General features: G+C 42.6%; 1 protein-coding gene across 15 annotated transcripts in view; it reads left to right on the forward strand.

Moving 5' to 3' along the window:
• Positions 1-20,955, forward strand: part of LOC101935180 (rho GTPase-activating protein 7-like) — a 199,034-nt gene that overhangs the window by 160,628 nt on the left and 17,451 nt on the right. For 5 of the 15 annotated variants that reach the window (XM_065554868.1, XM_065554867.1, XM_008179583.4 and 2 more), the window contains 5 exons: positions 11,341-11,412; positions 14,234-14,315; positions 15,191-15,254; positions 18,257-19,641; positions 20,089-20,259. In XM_065554868.1, coding sequence (XP_065410940.1) covers positions 11,341-11,412; positions 14,234-14,315; positions 15,191-15,254; positions 18,257-19,641; positions 20,089-20,259 — 1,774 coding nt within the window. The other 10 variants (XM_065554876.1, XM_065554870.1, XM_065554869.1 and 7 more) reach the window with 10 other exon arrangements.

Consider the following 20,955-nt stretch of genomic DNA (forward strand, 5'->3'; position numbering starts at 1 on the left):
ACTAACAGATCTTAATTGATAAATTTGATACATTTTACAGCTGAATCTTTTTGTGCAATAGATTTCCTCCAAGAAACAGGTGTAAGCTGTTAGTGTAATGTCTGTCATATTAGAATAGTATAACAGGGCACTGATATCAGAATATGAAGCTACCCAACTAGAGCTGAGGTCATTGGCATGTTAATTACATCAGACAAATAAATTGTGGAACTTGTGGCAATTAATTCTCAGTGGGTGCAAACAGAATCACTTGGCCCTAAACTGAACACAGCTGGGTAGTGTTGCAGCTATTAGTGACTCATTTTAAACATGCCTGAGAGATCTTATATCCTTAATCCATGTAATATGTACCATGTCATGGAATTATAAATTGACAAGAACAAGGAAATTGCTACATCATAGTATCTAAGTTTATAGATTCATTCATTTTAAGGCCAGATGGGACCACTGTGATCAGCTAGCCCTGGTCTATGCTAGGAATTTACTTCAGTATAACTATGTCTCTCGGGTACGAAAAATCCACACCTCTCTGAGAGACGTAGCTGTGCCGACCTAACCCCAGGCATAGACCAGCACTAGGTCGGTGGAAGAATTTCTTGTTTCCCTAGCTATCACCTCTCTGGGAAGTAGACTTCCTACACCAACAGGAGAAGCCTTCCTATTGGTGTAGGCAGTGTCTACGCTGAAGTGCTACACTGGTGCAGCTGCACCACTGCAGCGTTTTAAGTAGATCTATCCCTACTCTGACCTCCTGTATACCACAGGCCAAAATAATTTCTAGAGCAGCTCTTTTAGAAAAACAACACTCTTGTTTTTGTTCAGTATCTTTTTTACCTTTATGTCTGAACAGATATTGACACGGTCTAGCTAGAGTCATAGACTGTCTCTCATCTGTTTCCTAGCTTGTATTGGTTGAAATAGTAATGTTAACTTTCCTTTCTAATTTTCATTTAACATATGTATTGCAATCCCAGTGCAATTACAATTATCACCTCAAATAGGACCCAATATAATCTCCATGGCACATTAATTTGTGTCTTTAATATTGACTGAGGGGTATCAGTACATGCCCAGCCCTAGTACATGTTGGTGCATATTTGAAAGCCTTGTGCCTGGGCTGTTCAGAATTCCCTCAGACGAGCTGTATTGGGTTGGTGACTTCCTCAGAAATTGTGTGTGTATATTTATACCCTCTCCCCCATAGACTTATTGGTACTATAGCACTCTGATCTTCCTTAATATATGGGCATAAAATTATTGTTTATGGGAAGCACTATGAAGAATCGTGTCAATATGTAATATGTGGACCCTTATTGTGTGGACTGTTGGCAAAGTACGTTGGAAGTCTGTTATGTTAAAGGGACAGTATGAACTTGAAATCTAGACTGCTTAAAATAGAAAAGTAGTTTCAGGTACTATACCTGCCCTTTAGTCCCGCAACCAATTTTTTTTTGGGGGGGGGGGGGGGGGTTACAATTGCATTTCCTTTTTGAAACAATATTTTCTCTCTCCACTGTTGCTTTGTGAAAAATCCTCACAAAAAGGGGAAACAGCAAAATGATTATACACAAAATGCTCTCAAATGTACAAAGTATAGAAACTTGCCCACTCTAATCTTTGGTCTATCTGCCCTAGACGTTTTCTTACAATATTACACCATTGCACTACCACAGGTTTAGCTCCACAATTGGAACAACAGTGGGAGCACTAGTGGCAATAGGCTGCCAGTGTTGCAGTCATTGTTGTGTAAGCCAGCTCTAATCAGGAGTAGACAATGAAGAGGTTAAGACAACTGTGCTGCTGGTAACAATAGTGGGAAATTTTAAGGAAAAACTTCTAATGCAGATGCAGTCTAGATACTAATCTTAGAAGCAGCCTGTAGGGGAAAATGAAATCAGAAGTGTGAAGTGATGATTAAACTGTCTGCATCCCTTTAACACACAATCAAGAGAGTGCCAAATTACATTATGATACCCATGTGACAGAGGGGAAAGCAGAGGGGAGGGATAGCTCAGTGGCTTGAGCATTGGCCTACTAAACCCAGTTCAATTGTGAGTTCAATCCTTGAGGGGGCCACTTAGGGATCTGGGGTAAAATCAGTACTTGGTCCTGCTAGTGAAGGCAAGGGACTTGATGACCTTCCAGCTCTATGAGATAGGTATATCTCCATACACATATATATGTCTCTCAGCATTTAGGAGGGTACTTCCCAGCACAGGTAGACAGATGTGTGTTAGCTCTGCTCAAGCTGGTGCTCTGTAACAGCCTGAGTACAATTCCACTGCTATTTTTAGTGTGCCAGCTTCAGCAGATCTAGCATGTTCCCACCCATACTGGGAAGCCCCCTCTGAAAGCCTATTATGCCAGTGTAGAGTTCAGTTTATAGGTCTTGCCATGCCTGGTTGCCCTGGAGCTCTTCAAATCTCATTTGCACCAGGTACACAATTAAAGAACTGACAACTGACTGACCGGTATGAAAGAATATCCCCTATGTCCTAACTATCCTTTAAGTTTTTCCTATCCAAACAATACACAGTTGCTACTTTTCTAAGTAAACTAACATGGTGGTTGATTTTAAGGCTTTTTATACAGTTTGATGTACTATGCAACAAAACCCAATTACAAACAAGCTCAAGTGGATTACACAGGGTGACTTTATCAATACCCGTGAGAGGAAAGACTGAGCGATAGTTCAGATGCCAGCCTGGGACTCTGAGACTAGGGAACAATTCCCTGCTCTGCCATAGATTTCCCATGTTACCTTGGTCAAGTCATCTAGTGCCTCAGTTCCCCATCTGTAAAACAGGGATAACAGCACTGCCCTGCCTTGCAGGAGTGTTGTGAGGAGCTCTTTGACCAACAAGGTAGTATCAGCAAGAATGTGAGACTGCTAATTGTCATGAACTTTGGCCCGTGACAAATCTTCCATTAGAAATGTCTCAAAATAGGGAGTTACTATGGAAAAACAAATAGATTTGACTATCATGGGCACAGGTGTACTAATATGTATTTAGTGTATTGCCCCCTGTCTCTGATCTCCCTCCCCCCCCCAAATCTGCTACCAATGTGTGCTGTACAGTAATATTCTAGGATGCTTAGGATTCTAGCAACTATTATTTTTGATGCCCCATAAATTAGAGGGAATCAAGAAATTTCACTTCCATTTTTTGATGAAACTTCATTTTCTGTTGAAAAACTCCTTGTTAGGGTTTGTTTTCATGGGGGAATAGCCCACAGGATTAACAGCATGAAGGCACTCTCTTAGTGCGGAATAAGAGTATCCACTCCAGGAGCTAGTGTGGAATAGCTATTGAACTTTAAATTCACACCTTACCTTATTTTGCAATAGCTTCCCCATATAGACAAGTCCTTCAACTCAGATTTTTAAAATAACGCTATGCTCAGCATAGCAATAACTAACCTGATTTAGGAGTCAAAATCACATTAACAAACAATGGGTCTTAAACTTCTAAATCAGTTACGCATTGCAATGCTGAGCACAGAAACACCTACATACCTTTACAAATCTGAGTCTTTAGAAGTTTATTTAGTGAACCACCAAAGGCTGGAGGCGGAAGAGTCCTATGCTAATAGTATCAAAGCAGCACACTGGGGTAAATATCTCAAATATGGTTCAAGCTTTTCTGGGATATCGGCAGGGCCGGTGCTACCATTAAGGCAAACTAGGCGGTTGCCTAGGGTGCCAAGGTTTGGGGGCACCAAAAAGCAGTGCCCCCAATTTTTTTTAACAGCGTTCCTACGCCCCCTCCCCGAGCGTACGGTCGCCGCTCCACTTCTCCCACCTCCCAGACTTGCAGCGCCAATCAGCTGTTCGGCGTCGCAAGCCTGGGAGTGGAGGAGAATTAGAGCAGGGGCGGCATGCTCGGGGAGGAGGCAGAGCAGAGGTGAACTATGGTGGGGAGCTGCCGCACGGCTCCTGGGGGGGGGGGGGGCGCAAGGTGGACGTTTCGCCTAGGGTGTGAAACTTCCTTGCATGGGCCCTGTATACTGGTGTACCAGTTTTTGAGCACAACCTTCCTGGTTAGTGCATTATAGCTACATGGCACTGCATGTAGTTACTTAAGTGAAACTTAATTTTAATTTATTAGGAAAAAAAATTCCTAAGAGCAATTGTTACAGCTCTTAATAAATGATAGTGCACGCCCCAGGATCATACAGCGAGCAGAAAAAAATCCATGCTGGAGTTGTTGACCATTGAAGGGCAAGGATCCGAGTGGAGGGGAAGGGATTCTGGCTTCCTCCCTACAGATAAATCACTCTCCGCTTCTAGTTAAACCCGGAAAGGGGCGGGGAGGGGGGGTGCGAGCCGTCTGTCAAAGCAGTGGTAGGTAACAGGAGCCTGCCTAGGCTTCCTTGTAGCCTCAATCACGCGGGTAGTGAAGTTAATTTCATTAACACTTAACACCCCTTTGTCCCCTGGCTCAGGGCTAGGAGCCGGCGAGGCTGCCGAGGCAGCTGCCCCCAGGATCGGGGGAGGGGGAGAGCCCGGGACACACGGACGGAGCCTAGCTGCTGTTCACCCCCTCAGTAGTGGTAGCACCGGGCGGCCAGCTCGCTGCGCCGGATCCCTCCCAGCTGCGCTGGGGAGCCCAGGCCGCCTCCCACGCCCTCTGCCCCGGATTGGAGGACTCCACAAGCGCCGTGCCTGGCGGGCAAGAGCAGCGCAGCGCTCGCGGCGCGGCTCCGGCTGCCCTGGGCTGGGAAGAGCTCGAGCTGCGGCGGGGAGCCGGCAGGATGATAGTGACACGTGAGTGGCGGGGCGGCTGCTGATGCCCAGCGGGAGCAGGGGAATGTCCGCGGAGGGGAGCAGCGGGACCGAGAGCGATTGGCGCCCGGGGCCGGGCCGAGGACGCCTGGGCGCTAGCGGCTCGGTGTTCCGCTGGGTGAGCCGCCCGGGGAGCGCTCCGAGCGCAGCGCGCTGGGGCTGCCACTGGTGCTCCGCTGGCTGGCTGGGGACTCGGTCCCGCCCGCTCTCCGCGCTTTGGCGGGGCTCTGACCGACACCCTGCAAAGACGGTGGTAATTCTGCTGCAGAAACCTGCCTTGGCGATGGCTGTGGGGTGCGCGCGGGGTGTGTGTGTCTCTTTCTCCTAACCTTAGTGACTAGCACACACACCCCCCCCCTTATTCCCTCCAGTCCAGTGTGCTGGTCGGGGGTGGTTTTGAGTTGGGCACTCCCCAGTTTTTCCCCTGTTAGCTGAAGTCTTTCTGCAGTCTGGCTTGTGGCCAGGCCCGGTGAGAACGTAGGTTTTCTTTTCCCTGGTGTTGTTCTGCCGCTAAACAACTTGCCTTTAAAGTGTCTAGGTCAGTGGCCTAGATTCTTCAGAGACCATCTTGACCTTGAACTCACTGATTGTGTGTCTCCTGCAATACATGCTGTGGGGTAAACTGAGGCACAGAGCAGTTAGGTGACTACTATGCTTTAGCTCACTTACAAATAAAAACCTCATCATCCTCTTTATAACTGCAACAGGACACTTACACTTCAAATGTATTCAGTTCAAAACAAGTAAATAGGTATGTGTAAAGGGGCTGGCATTTCCCCCCCCACACACACCTTGCCAGGAGATTATGGTTTAAATATTTGGTAGGGACTCTCCAATTAACATTGGTAATGCACAAGGTGCTGCTCAAATTCATATGGTTCCAGGGGAGTTTACAACTGAGACATTGATTGCAAAGCTGAGCCAGAGCAAATAATTGTGTCTCCGGGGTATACTGGAAGACTTGATTCCCAAGGACAGCGTGAGTGAGTGTATATGCCGTCAGGCAGTGATACTGAAACAGGGACAGCAGTACTCCAGAGAAAACAGAATGTACTTTTTTAGGGCAAAAGGAACTATTAAAAGGATTTGAGGGCATACACTTTTAATTGAGGTGAATGGCCAGAAACAATTATATCCAGTAGTTAAGTGGATTGTGTGGTATAATTTTTTGTTTAGAGTTACAAGTGTTTGTAATTACATTTGTGGTGCTGCTGGAGGCTAGAAATCTGATTTGTGATACCTATTGGGATTTTGGTGTACAGATGGGCAATACATTGGGATTTGGGTGGATCTAGTCCATGTGCAAATGGGAATTGGCTTCCTAGGAGCTGAAGTTTATGGACAACTGATATGAAATTTTACAGATGCAACACGGAATACAGACCAAGGATGTCAGGAAGGACTAATAAGTTTATCTGCAACCTGGATCAGCCCCAAAGTCCACTCAACAGCTTGAATTACAGCCCACAATGAAACCAAGCAAGAGACTTCATGAAGAATCTGTTAGCTTAGTAGGTGCTGGGATAGGCTAATTTGTTGTAGGAACAATGCATTCCGGAGTTTGGCATCTGGCTGCTGCAGCTGCCAAGCATGTCCCATGCATGTTGACTTCAGTTTTGGAGCAGATGGAGGTGGTTGAGAAGGACAATAGATTCAGCATTACCAGTAACGGAAGGAGGCAGCAGCATCCGATTAGTATTGGAGCCAACTGCTTTGCTGTATTTTTGTTGTTGTTGTTGTTGTTGGCTTGCCTTTTGCTGTCATAGTAAGATTATTGTATTATGGAAAAAATCCTTCACGTGTCACACAAGGATCAAGAGGGAACAAAACTCTTTTGAATTATTTCTATAGCCTCACAAATTGGCGTCCAAGCCTAATCATGTAAAGTTAAAATTAATTCTACACTAATTGTTCTCTCCTTTGTACCTGCTGTGAGTAAGGAGATGCTGCTAGGCTTCCTGGTGAGCTGGGAGTGTTGAGCAAATCTTACTTTTCATAGCGATTTCTTATGCAATTTAGTGCTGCTGAAATGGAGAGTCCTGGGATAATTGGTATGGAGTTGCTGCAAACAGCAGGAATGTTCACCATCTGCAAGGTTTTGGAACAATTTCAGACTTAAAAACCCCTCCCCCTTCAATTTTCTTAAACCCCGATCACCATCTAATTCTTATCCATCAAAACTGGCAAACTACATTGTGACACAATGAAGGTGAAAGATGTGCGTTTACCTTGATCTTGATAATGGAGATGTTACACTTTTCAAATGCAGGAAAGTGGTAGTGAGGGACAACTGTTTTTTAAAAAAAACCCAAAACAATACATTAAGAATAAGTTTTATGTTCAATATATTGCAGCAATACTGTCAAGCATAAATTTATATGCTGTAGTTTTAAACAAATATCCTTACCTGTTACTAATATCTTAAATTATTAAAACAAAGTATTTTTAAATTCTGAAGTACTAGTTAACAATCATACTGCTTGTTTACATGAAGTATTTCATCATTTTCGACTGAGATTAGACTAGTTTGTTTCATGTGCTCTTTCTGGTTAGTTTCATTTTCTGCCTTTCCTATGCTAGCACAGGGCTGCTGTTCTTGGGCAGCAAACACTGCAGAGGGTATGTTTAAATTCAAATCTTCATTGACAATTTAATAAAAACATGAATATTCATATTAATGTGAGCATTTGTTTGGTTTTTGGACCTAATCATCCCTTCTAAATTTTGGTTATGTGATAACCAGCCTATATTACAATCCTATATGGAAAATTGGCACAGGTCATGTATTTGTGTTTTGATTCCCATAAACATTTGGCTCAAGAAAAAACAGCTAACTTTAAAGTGCTGCCTCTAATCTTTGATAAACTAATGGGGCTTGCAGGAAATGGAAAATTTCCAACTGCTTAAATATTTATAAAACCAAACAGTGTATTTAATGTGTGAGGAGGAGTTGCCATGTCAGAGTCACTCTGGTATTTCATACCATATGCAAATAATGCTGTACGATCTCTAGGAATCTGCCTTCTGCTCAATCCTGAGAAAGAGGATGTAATTGTAATACAATTTGGAGTGTCACTCCTGTGCCAGCTTTTCAAAGGATCTCCCATTTCCTGCTTCTATTTAGGAGGGGCGGACTCCTTCCTTACAAGCATCTGAGCAGCAATATTGGCATCAAAAAAGAGTAATCAGTTAGAATCATCCTGTGTTTAATAGCATATCTATTTTAAAAAGTTGGTCAATAAGTCTATTGATAGATCCTGTTGTAGTATCTGTGTAACTGTATAGGGGCAAAAACAATTCTAACAATTTAGTGAGGTTGGTAGTTATCGATAGTGGCTAACACACAAAGTTTGTACACCTGTTACAAGAACTGTACAAATATTTATTAATCCCCATACCGCTTTAAGATAAAATACATTTCTTGATTTCACAGTTCAAGAGCATTGAGACTGGGAGGGGCAAAGTGGCCATGGAACGGAGCAGGTATTAGAAGTCAAGAGTTCATGTCTCTTCTGCATAAACTGCTAGGCTGCTTCCCTGATCAAAAAGTAACACATGGGTGACCATTTCAACAGGCTAAATAACTAGATGGGCTCTGCTCTACATAAACAGATATCTCCGACTCCAGTTTAGTCCTCACTGAGCTTTGGTGTCTCTTAGCTGCACTTTTGAAGCACTGTGTTAGTTTACAGAGCAATAATATTCATGATTACAGTAGCTCAGTTAAACCAGGATTTATAAGTGCCTTGTTACATCTCTAATACTTGGTGCTCAAGTTTGATCCTATACTGTTGGTGCGATACAGTGCCATGCCTTCATGAGTATTTCCCTTTTTTCAGGTGTTAACACTTTGGGAGCGTTGGAACACTCTGTGTGCATCCATAGAAAACATCAGTTGGGTATTTAATATGTATGCCATTGCTACCAAAATAGCCTTTCAGACATCGCATGTCTTAAAGTTCCTTGCTGTCAGGCCACAAACTAGCCTGGCACATCAGGAGTCTAATGTAGGTTAACACAAATTTTCCTTTTGATGAAGTTTATTGCCTCCTCTCAGGTTGATTAGTATCATATTGGTACAGTGTTTTTTTGGGGGGGGGGGGGAAATGTCCTTAGATCATATCTAAACAGCTGGGACTCTATTTTCCAATTATCTTAATTCCCATTAGAGTTAAGAGGAGCTGCACCTAAATCTTCCCTGGATGTCAGTGGCATCCACAGACTTTTTAGAGCATTTTGGCAACCATTTCTAGCAGTGAAATAATAACTGCTAGACTGTTTCAAAAGTTCTAACATTGGAACAGATGTAGAGTAAGAAGTGTATTGATGCTTCCTGTACAGAAGCCTGGTAACAGAGAGGCAGCAAGCCGAGATGAAGCTATTCAAAGTAAAGAACTTTGTAGTGTCTGTAACCTTTGTGTACAGTGCTGCATTGAAATACCTGAAGATAGAAGTTCATTTAGCTACAGAATAGAGGTGGCAGCGGTACAACTTTTCCGAAGCTGCCTTAACCTTGTCCCGAAGGGACTACCACTGGGGTGAAAAGGTCATTGTGTCCAGGATCATTAGCTGATGAAGAAATTACTAATGGAAACATTTTTTAAGCTGCGGTTCCTGGATTAGTTTTTTCTTGATTCAATTCACAGTGGAAATGCAGCTGTAGTTTCAGAAGGAAGCTCTGGGTTACTTTAACCTGGGAAACTATTTAACATTTATGGGACTATGTAGACTCTTCCGTCTTCACTGGAAAAAAGACGTGCTTAACTAACATGAGTTAAAGTCCTAATGAAGACAAGGCAGGGCGTAGTTTACTTTTTGCAGAGTTAGCAGGTTGAGTTAAAGACCATGTTGAATTTAGGGTTTCCTTGACCTGCTAATTTGTGTGAAAACTACAAATGGCTTTACCTAACACAAGGGCAAATTCTAGTGAAGACAGCTCGAGTTAAGAACAAAGCTTTTTTTTCCCTAGTAAAGTTAATGCCTAAAGATTTATTCTTCTTCTTTTCCCTTATTATAGGTATGTCATTTATGAATGTGCATGTGATTTATCAATCTGTTCCTGATTTTTTTAATAAAGGCTATGCTTTGATAAAATTATGTGCAAACTGGGGGCAGTTGAACTTGAAATGTGTATTATGAGAGCAGCAGCAATGGTGTATTTAGACTGGTGAAGTTGGCATAGTGGTAGAAATAAGTATTTGTGAAAAATTTTAAAAATGGAGAGAAGTGCATCACTCTATTTAAAACAAATGTCATTTCAACCTACCTCCTTACTTGAAGATGAAAATGGTTGCTTGGGTGTGCATTGCAATAGGATTACCTAAATTAATCAAACTGAGCTTATTTGCATTTAGTAATAAAACAGATTCAGGGTTGAGAGATTCAAAATTCACTTTACGAAGAAGGAGCAAAGCAGTAAATTCATGACAAAACTAAAAATACATAAATGAATTCCTTCAACTTACTAAACTGGTAACTTACTGCTAAATATTTCAAGCAAAATCAGGCTACGCATTCCTATGTATAAATGTATGGAATGCATTTTTTGTTTAGAAAACATAGTAGAACAAACCAGTTTGTTCCTTCAGTCTAATATGTCAGATTCTGAAGCTCTTTTTAAAGATTTGAGGAGAATGTATAGGGATTGTCTGTGTGTCAGGCAAGCCTTGACAGTTTGGTTGTACTCATAACTCAACTAGAAGTATCCCTAGGAAGGAGAAAAGTGCAGTTCAGGGTTCCTCCCCTCCACAACAGACACCAGTAACTTCCAATATTGGCACGGTTTAGAGGCAGCTGGTATGTGCTCTTCCAACAGCATACTAAATTTGTTTACATTTTTAAGGCATCTGGTGAGTGTTCTGTATTTCTGTAAGGTTATGCTTTGCCTCTGCTCCTGTGGGAATGTTATAATATTGGCCATAATTGCTATAAAATGAGGAGTTGATTCCTGATATCTGTTGTTCTGAAGTAACTGCCAAGTGGAATTGATAGTGGGCAAGGAACAAAATATTAAGACTCTACCAACGGGTACTATACTGGGGCAAATTCTTGTTACTGAGAACTAGTAAGTGGTGTTCAATGTTACTAATGTGCTGGTCTTCCAGTTTAACTAATAAAGTAGTATTCTCTGCTATGTGTATGTCCTGCTGTCATACCTAAGAGTCAGTACGTGTGACTGGCCATTGATATCTTGGACCGGTAACTGGACATATGTATCATATATCCTTTTTTGTTCATTCCAACATATAACAGATGTTTCAGAGCAAAAGATTTTCACAGATGGATGATGTAGACTGGTACACTATATAGCAAATGTACCCCACTTTCAACATATTTGTATGTTTGCTGCATCTACACGGTGGAATAAATACTGTGCGTGTGTGTATGCATGCCAAATGGTAAACTAGCAGAACTCGCATATGTAGGATTCCTCAGGAATCCACCTTTGTGGAGTCATACAGAATAACCTCGGTTATTTAATAAAAGTCACCCCAATTGCTTGATCTCTAAATTTTTTGTTAACCACTGAAAGTCAACCTTTTGTTTTATTACAGAAATTGAAGCCAAAGAAGCCTGTGACTGGCTGAGGGCTGCTGGTTTCCCCCAATATGCTCAGTTATTTGAAGGTACAGTATGATCCGTACAGCTGATATTAAATCCAACTGGAATCCCTTAAAAAAAAAAAAAAAGAGAGAGAGAGGGGAAAAAAAAAACACTTTCAGAGCCTAGTACCTCTGACCACACTTATACTGTAAGCACAGCCATGTTGTTGTAACCAGTTCATACAAATTTAATCTGATCCAGTTTAACAAACAAAACATGCAGCTGAGTTGTGCGCATGGAAACTATATCTTAAGTTAATGTTTGAGCAGCAATGTAAAGTGCCTTTTTTTAAAAAAAAAAAGATGGGGTCGAGGGGGAAGGAACAAATATGAGTAATAGGCTCTGGTAGCAGAGATTGCAATTCAGGTTGAATTTCAGTTTCCCTACTTCGAAAAAGTTCTGAGCTATTAAAATCTCCTTCCTTTTTGGCTGAAATTTTCCACATTTTGTTTCTTTATTCCTAGCAATCCCTCAAGCTCTCTCTCCACCCTCCCAGAAATGCTTGAACATAGTTGTTTGAATCACTTTTTTAAGGGGGGGAAATACTCTTCCAATCAGAAATGTCTCAAATAAATTATAAGTTTAGTCTCAGCTTGTTCTCATAGTGTTATTGGGCTATAAGGATTATGCTAAATTTGGAAAAAATGATTGTCATTTTGAAGTTATAAACATTTAAAAACAGAGCAGTTTTATGTGTGCACGTTAGAAGTATGCTTTTTAATATTTGTTTATCAGCTGAAACTTTTGATTTAGGATAGCTGGGTTGAGGGGACGTGAAACCAAATAGCTATAGATCAAGGAATTTACAAACATCACTGGCAACACTTCCTTTCTTTAAAATAGACCAGCAAACAAATCAGTGATTGCAACATTAAGATTGAGAAATCAAATAGTCAAAGCTAAGCTTGGAAGTCATATGCCTTAAAATGTGGTGTCTCATGATATCCTTTGTCAGACTGAAATAGATAGTAGATATAAACTAGCGTTTTATATGCAACCTTAGATTTTGTGTAGATACTCAGTGTACCATATTGTATAATACTCTCTGAATTAGCCTGAGGATGGAATCCAGTATTCTGACTTCGCTTGATATTTAAATCTCAATAAAAGAATCCAAGAAGAACATTGCCAGTGGAACTAGCAGGCTCCTTGATCTGGGAGGGTAGTTTTCAAAATCTGGGCTGTCAAACTTTAATCATACTTTTAAACCAGAGAACTGACTTTACTCAGGTGTTGCATGTTTTGTTGATCTCATTAAAGTTTAAGCAGAGTGTCCCAGGCCAATGGGGTCTGCGGGAAGCGGCGTGGGCTGAGGGATGTGCTGGCTGCTGCTTCCCGCCGCCCCCATTGGCCTGGAACGGCGAACTGCGGCCAGTGGGAGCCAGGATCGGCCGAACCTGCGGACGCGGCAGGAAAACAAACCAGCCCGGCCTGCCAGGGTGCTTACCCTGGCAGGCCGCGGGCCAAAGGTTGCCAGTCCCTGGTCTAGGCTGTGTGTAGTGGGCAGGTCCTTACCATAGACAAGATTTTTTTGCAAGAAATTCCAGTTTTATAAATACATGTAGGCAGTATTGCCATCTCGTAACTTTATCGTGACTCTAGCAATTTTGATGCTTTTTTTTGACAAAGAATTTAGACTGTACTTGCCATCACATTTCAGTTTAAGTTAAATAAAACTAAGAACCTTGGTTTTAATGCAACCTAGTAGCCTAGTCTTGTAAACACTGAGGCCCCAGTCCAGCAAACACTTATGCACATGAGCAGAGCTGTCCCTTGGGTACATCGAATTGGGGTCACCGCCCCAGGCCCCACGCTTTGGGAGGCCCTGCACTTCGATAAAATCATGAGGCGGTGAGCTGGGTGGGCGAGCAGGGTTAGGAGGTGAGCAGCAGGCGCGGGGGGCAAGGAGGAGCCACCCTACCAGAACGTCCCTCTCCCCCCGGCACCTCCTGCCCACGTCCAGGCCCCGCCGATCAGCGCCTCCCCCTCCCTCTCAGCGCCTGCTGTGGATCAGATGTTTCACAGTGTCAGGAGGTTCTGGGGCGGGAGTGGAAAGAAGTAGAATGGGGCCTTGAGAAGGGGTGGGGGCGGGTCCTGGTGGGGGGGGGGAGCACTCCCTGGCAGACTAGAAACTCGGCGCCTGTGTCCCAGGTACTGCACCCCCTCTAGGGATGGCCCTGCATGTGAGTAATCCCATTGAGGGCATGTGTGTAAAATTGCGCATATGTAATTGCTTGGAGGATTGGGCCCTTAGACATTTGCATGTATGTATATTTATATTTAGTTTTATCTAGCTTAAACTGAAATGTGATGCCAAGTACTGTTTAACTTCTTTGCAGATGTTCATATTATGATCCTTGTCAAAAGATTATAAGTAGGGTTGGCAGAATTTGATTTTCTTCATTTTTTTAAAATAATTTCAGCAAATATCAGTGTTTATTTTTAAGCTTTCTATTTGTAAGCTTTCAATTTTTCTTTTTTAATTTTCACAGTTGCAGGAAATTATTGGGGGAGATCATGCAATGGAAGGGTCAGACAATTATTTAATGACTCTTGAAATGGATGAGTTGTTGAGAAGAAAAAAGTTAAAGCTTATAACCATTAAAACACAAATTGTCTTCATCACATATCAAAATATACAAAGTAAATAGCCTTAAATCAAACTCTTAAGTTCTCAAGCAGCATTTTTCTTACTTTGCCTAACTGTAAATCTCGATTAATATTGATGGATGTATTTTTTTCATTGTTAAACATCAGTTTCATCGTACACACAAAAAGCAATCTTTATTGATAAAAATCTAAACCCTCCAAGCTTAATTAATTATAAATACTTTGTATTCACAGACATGCAGTTTCCTATTGACATCAAAACTGTGAGGAAAGATCATGAATTTTTAGATCGAGATGCTATTGATTCTCTGTACAGGTAAATATTATTAATTTGACTTTTCCCCCAGCCTAGCACACATGAAAATTATGCTTATAATGTTTAGCTTTTAACCTACTCCTTTTGAGGGTATGTTGTTTTTCTTTGTTTAACAGATGACTTGTCTAACATCCCAATTCAGGAAAGCTCTTAAGCAAATGCTTAAGTCCCATTGAAACCAATGGCCTTGCATACTTAAAAGTTAAGCAGGTGCTTAAGTGCTTGCCTGAATGAGTTTCTCTATAGCAAAGCTATTTTCTCTGTGTACAGAGTGAGATGGAATACTACTCTGGCTATCACTTAATCCATTCACCATCAGAATTGCATAGAATGATGTCACTTTTTTTATTTACTGGAACTGCATCTCAGCATTTCATATTGATGTCAAAGCAATTATTTACATGCTTAAGTGCTTTGCTGGTTTGGGGCCTTATTGATTCTGCAGTTCCACCGAAATGATTAAAAAAAAAACAACAAACAAACAAACAAAAAAACCAGGAGAAAGTCCTAGTGATCTGCTTTAGTCCCATCGGTTTTTTTCTTATGTTTTAAAACATTAATTTGACCAAGATTTTTTTTCTTTGCCACATCCTTCACAATCACTAAAGGTTTCTTAAGCTTTTATTAATGATTGATTGGTTACAGTCCTCTCTTCGGACTTGGCTAGGGGAGGACTCTGGCTGTAGACAACATCATGTAACTGCAGAACTGGGTTGGTGGTTTGAGGGCATTTCAGGAACCCACAGCAGAAAGTCATTTATTACTGGCAGAAGTTCAGACTGTTTTTAAGATTTCAAGAGCAGAATGTCTGTCTGCTTTTATTCAAGAAAATAATTTGGGTTAAGGTCTTCAGTCCTTTTTTTCCTTTCCCCTAGACGGTTAAATACACTGAACAAGTGTGCAGCACTGAAAGTGGAAATAAGTCGTCAGAGAAAACGGGTATGTCTTAAAATTTTCATTTCATAACTCAGCCAAATAGAGCATTTAAAAAAATAGCATAACTTGGCGCACATATCATTGCCTGGTAAGATGAAAGTTTTACTCATAGATGTTTAATGTTTGAGTTGACAAATGGACTGCACAGGGGCCCTGACTCAACATGTGCTTAGGTGCTGCCCTGACTAGAGAGACTCTTCTGAGTTAGGGCCTGAAAATTTATGCTCAGAGGAGGGCTCTGTGCAAGCTTCCTGTATCTCAACTGATCTATAGGTTTCAGAGTAGCAGCCGTGTTAATCTGTATCCGCAAAAAGAAGAACAGGAGTACTTGTGGCACCTTAGAGACTAACAAATTTATTAGAGCATAAGCTTTCGTGGACTACAGCCCACTTCTTTTATATGCATCCGAAGAAGTGGGCTGGGAATGGCTGAGCCATTAAAAACATTGAATCTATCTCCCCTTGTAAATATTCTCACACTTCTTATCAAACTGTCTGTACTGGGCTATCTTGATTATCACTTCAAAAGTTTTTTTTCTCTTAATTAATTGGCCTCTCAGAGTTGGTAAGACAACTCCCACCTGTTTATGCTCTCTGTATGTGTGTATATATATCTCCTCAATATATGTTCCATTCTATATGCATCCGAAGAAGTGGGCTGTAGTCCACGAAAGCTTATGCTCTAATAAATTTGTTAGTCTCTAAGGTGCCACAAGTACTCCTGTTCTTCTTTTTGCGGATACAGACTAACACGGCTGCTACTCTGAAACCTGATAGCCTAAGCTGAAAATCTTGCATCTCTCATCAGTAGAAGTTGGTCTAATAAATATTTGCTCACCCACCTTATCTCTCCTCAAGTGAGAGGATAATTCATTCTCCATGGGCTTGTCCACAATAGGGAAAAGCCTAGGATTCCCTTGACTTGCTAACATGGGATAAATCTACAGTTTTGCCATTCTGCACTAGGATTTTAAAGAGAGCTAATTATCATGTTGTTTAAAAAACTCCTACCATTTTCTGTAGCATGGACAAACCCTTTGAGATTGCCAATGCAGATGCCCATTATGAGAATGGGATTTTGATTAAGGAAGGTTTTGCTTCTCTCATGCTATTAGGTGAACAGTGAAAAGTTCCGTATATCGCTGTCAGTCACTTGAACCTACACACACTTGTTTTATGGCACTCAGTGTGCCCTTCCTTTGATTTGGATACATTTTTAACTTGTTTGTTGGCTACTGACACTGTCTTTTGTTTTCAGACAAATGAGTGGCTGGAGAGAATTATAGACTGGGCACTGTGGATGTATTTTTCCAAAGCACTTAAGAGCACAAAGCCCCTTGACAGTCAATGGGACTAGTGTGCCTAAGTCACTTAGCTATAGGGTTGCCAATTTTCTACTAGCACAGAACTGAACACACTTGCCTTGCCCCCCTACTAACTCCATCCCCCCTTCCCTCTGTTGCTCACTCTCCCCACCTTCACTCACTTGCTCATTTTCACTGGGCTGGCTCAAGAGGCTGGTGTGCGGGAGGGCAAGAGGGCTCCTGCTGGGGGTGTGGGCACCAGGGTGGGGCCAGGGATGAGGGGTTTGAGGTGTAAGAGGGGGCTCTGAGCTAGGGGGTGGAGTCGAGGTGTCTGGAGTATGGGAGGGGGCTCCGGGATGAGGCAGGGGGTTGGGGTGTAGGAGGATGCTCCAGGCTGGGGCCAAGGGGTTTGGAGAGTGGGAGTGGGATCAGGGCTGGGGCAGGGGGGTTGGAGCATGGGAGGGGGTTGGGGTGCAGTCTCTGGGCAGCACTTACCTCAAGCAGCTCACAGAAGCAGCGGCATGTCTCACACACACACAGCCCCCCCCAGGGCTCCTATGCAGAAGCACGGCCGGGTGGCTCTGTATGCAGCCCCGTCCGCAAGCGCCGCTCCCATTAGCTGCGGTTCCCAGCCAATTGGAGCTGCAGGGATGGCACTTGGGGCGGGGACAGTGTACGGAGCTCCCGGCTGCTCCTGTGCGTAGAAGCCACAGGGGGGATATGCTGGCTGCTTCTCAGGAGCTGCGCAGCACGGAGGCTAGCAGGGAGCCTGCCAGCCCCACTGCGCGCACCGCCAACCCGACAGTCAATGGCCTGGTCAGCAGTGGTGACTGGAGCCACCAGGATCCCTTTTTGACTGGGTATTCTGGTAGAAAACCGGACACCTGGTCACCCTATTGAGCTACTTCCAGAAGTCCCACCCTGTGCCTCCCTGAAAATATTTGATTTCTCTTTTAGAGCTGGTTGGAACACTTTGGACTAAATGAAATTTCATCAAAATATGCTATTTTGTTGAAACCAATATATTTTGTGGAAACATATCTCTTTTGAGAGAGGTTTTTTGGGGATAGAAGAGCTAGCCAGACTTCCTTTCTCACTCAAGCCTGGTGGCTATGGTGCTGGCCTGGGATGTGAGAGATCCACATTTGAGTCCCGTCTCTGTCTGATTCAGGGACTTGAACCTGAACATCCAAGCCTGTGCTCTAACCACCACCTTGGAGACAGACAGACACACCCATCCCCTGCATGCACCTACCCCCCCCCCCAGCTACCCCCTTCCCTAATAGAAAAGCTCAGGTTTTGATCTAAAAAAACAGACAATTCAACACAATTTCACTTTCATGAAAATGTTCCAGGGGTTTTGGCTTTGTTCCGACGTTGAAAGAAACTAGATTTTGAAACCAAACTTTGAAAGTTGCCGTGAAACAGATTTTTTTCATTATCCAGTCAGTTCTATTCTCTTTTAACAAAGCTTCCAGCATGCTTAGGTGCTGTCTCTCCCCAAACCCTCTCAATTAGCAAAACAAATCTCATGCTGAAGTGCTTTAGATTGAATGTTGTTACAATGTAGAAATCTAAATTTAAAAGTACTGCAGTGGCTCAAAAATAAGCATAAAAAGTTAAACCTCCTTTTTCGTTGCATCTTAGATATTTTAAAACTTGCTGGACTTTGCCCGTTGAACTGTACTTTCTTTACTTTAAGAGTGATGAATCTGAAGACGATGAACCTTGTGCAATAAGTAACAAATGGGCTTATGAGAGGTGCAGTCAGAGATGGTCTCGCCTGGAGAGCATAGAAGGTTTCCCTGAAAAAGAGTCTAGTGCATCAGTCCCAGACAGTCCAAGACTTAAGAGCACTGGTAGTGAGGAGATATCCTTTTCAGACCAAGGAGAGAAGCATGATGTGTCTTCAATTCACAGTACTAGCAGTGGGGACAGTGACATTATCAGCTTCCCTAAGACTTTTGAGGATGTTGAGACCAGCACTAGTTCTTCAAGGTGTTCATCAAGTAAACTGGCCTCTCCTGACTCTACTTTTAGTTGTTCTCCTTCTCCTAGTGAGTTCTTAAACATCATCAGCGAGGAGAAGCTTTTGGATAAGCCACCACAAAAAAAGGGGAAGAGCTTTCTAAAGAAAATGGAGAAACTGCGCATAAGGAGTTCCAGTGTAAAGAGAGCTGCCCAGTCAAAGGCCAAACCCACTATTGGTGAACCTGTTCTTCTGGAGGGACTGGACGAAGAGAAGCTGAAGAACCTTAATTCTGTAGATATTTGTGACCTATCTGACTGCCAGATGAAAAAGAATTCTTCCTATTCTCCCCACACTTGCAGCAGCAGCAGCCAGTCTGAAACCAGCAGCACAGTGAGCACTCCGAGTCCTGTTATCAAAGTCAGGAGCTATGCTAAACGGGGAGGCATGTATGCGGAAGACTCCGACTCTAGCAAGCTCTCTCTGTGGAACGATGTATCTGAGCAAAACTTAAAAAATGAAATAAATTTGCATGCAAACCAAATGTTTCACGTACCACAAGGCCATAAGCCTGGGACTTTCCCCAAAGCACTTACAAACAGTTTCTTATCTCCAACAGACAACACTTCTGTGAACTGGAGAACTGGAAGTTTTCATGGATGTAGGCGGAACAGAATTAGAACTAGTTCTAAAGAGTCTGAGACCCCTCTGAGTCCTCTGTCGTTTATAGATAACAGGATGAGTATCTATGACAATGTGCCCAGCATTCCTGTTCATCTTAATAAGATGGAGACGCCGGAAGTTAGTGACGACGATGTTTTTTCAGAACTAGACAATGTTATGGAACATGTCAATGGGCTCAGAAAGTTGGTCAATCAGTGGACTGAGAAGTTCTCAGATGATGGAGACTCTGATTTTGCGAACGACTCAACCTCTCCGTGTCCATCTTCCCCTAAAGAAATCCACCTTGAGATAAAAAAGCATTCAGAAGAGAAATTGGCAGATCTACCAGCTGCTGATGGAAAACAGAACTGCAAGCATGGCAATGACCTTGATTCCCCAGAACTGGCATATATAACCGATTCAGAGATGGGATCCTCATTCTCACATTCCAACAGGTCAGCTTCATTTTTCTTTATAACCTTCCCCTCCTCCTTCTGTCCTACCTCCAAAAACTCCCCTCACTCCAAAACACAATCACCTTCTCAAAACAATGAGAAATTTAAATCTATTTCAACTAGACACAAACCTGAACCAACCAGATCCAGGTATTAGGTGCTATAGTATCATGGTGATGATGGCCACATAAATACCGAGATAAATCCAGTTCCAAACTTTGGAGCTCATTCCTCTCTCTAATTTGAACCTTTCACATTGGTGCAGTATCTCATAACCTAGACCTTTTATGTAAAATGCAACCAAAATCTGCTTGGAAACAGCAGGTCACTTTTCAAGTGATTGATTTGATAGGACAAAATGTTCCATACGTGTTCCATTGCTGTAGGCAGAGACCTGACAGGAGCAATAAGAACATTCCTTTAACCTAAATAATGTTTACTCCTTAGACATGAGAGGCGACACTGGTCTGCAGAGGAGACTGTAAACTTGGAAAGCCTTTCTGTACAAATTGATAACCAGTCAGCAGCCCACCTAAACCGAATACAGAAACTGGCTTTGTTGAAACTCACTGCTTTAATGGACAAATACTCTCCTTCCAGTAAACAGGGCTGGAACTGGTAAGTTATGTTAACATATTCTACTTCAGGAAAAATGACAGTTGGCAAAAGCAGATGGCTCTTACCCTGCTCTGAACTGAGTGTGCACATCTGGCATGAAATCCAGGTCCCACTGTCTCAATGGGAGTTTTGCTACTGATTTCAGTGGGGCCAGGATTTCACCCAGACTGTCACCCTTTCCTACAGTTTGGCATTATTGATAACTTAAATAACAGTCCAAGCTTCAGTCTTCGCTTTCTCCCGAAGCTTGCCCCTTCATAGTTCTTTTCTGCAAAAGAACTCCTCCGAGAAAAAAGGGAATTAGGATCTGGGACAGAGACCCATTCCAACCCTTCTATCCTAGTTGTAGCTTAAATAAATAAATAAGTCACCTGCCATTGTGATCAGCAATAACAATTCTGCATTTTTATGCAGGGTTCTAGCACCTGAACATAGGGACACAACAGAGGAACCTGCCACTCTTACAAGGATGGTAGTGTATCCTGCAAGAGTTTCAGCTTGAAATGAGGATTTCTTTATGGGAGCTGCACCCTGCTAATTTAAGGGACTTAGTTGTTTCTGTATTTTTAAGTGTTGATTTCTTTGTGCTACCATGAGTGTAATAAGGCTGCAGCATTTGGAGAAGGAACAAAGGTGGCACATGACTTCCTAAATGTGCACAGTATAAAGAGAGGGGTGTGTGTGTGAGGGGGGAAG

The sequence above is a fragment of the Chrysemys picta genome, chromosome 8, assembly GCF_011386835.1.
Source record: "Chrysemys picta bellii isolate R12L10 chromosome 8, ASM1138683v2, whole genome shotgun sequence".
NCBI lineage: Eukaryota > Metazoa > Chordata > Testudines > Emydidae > Chrysemys > Chrysemys picta.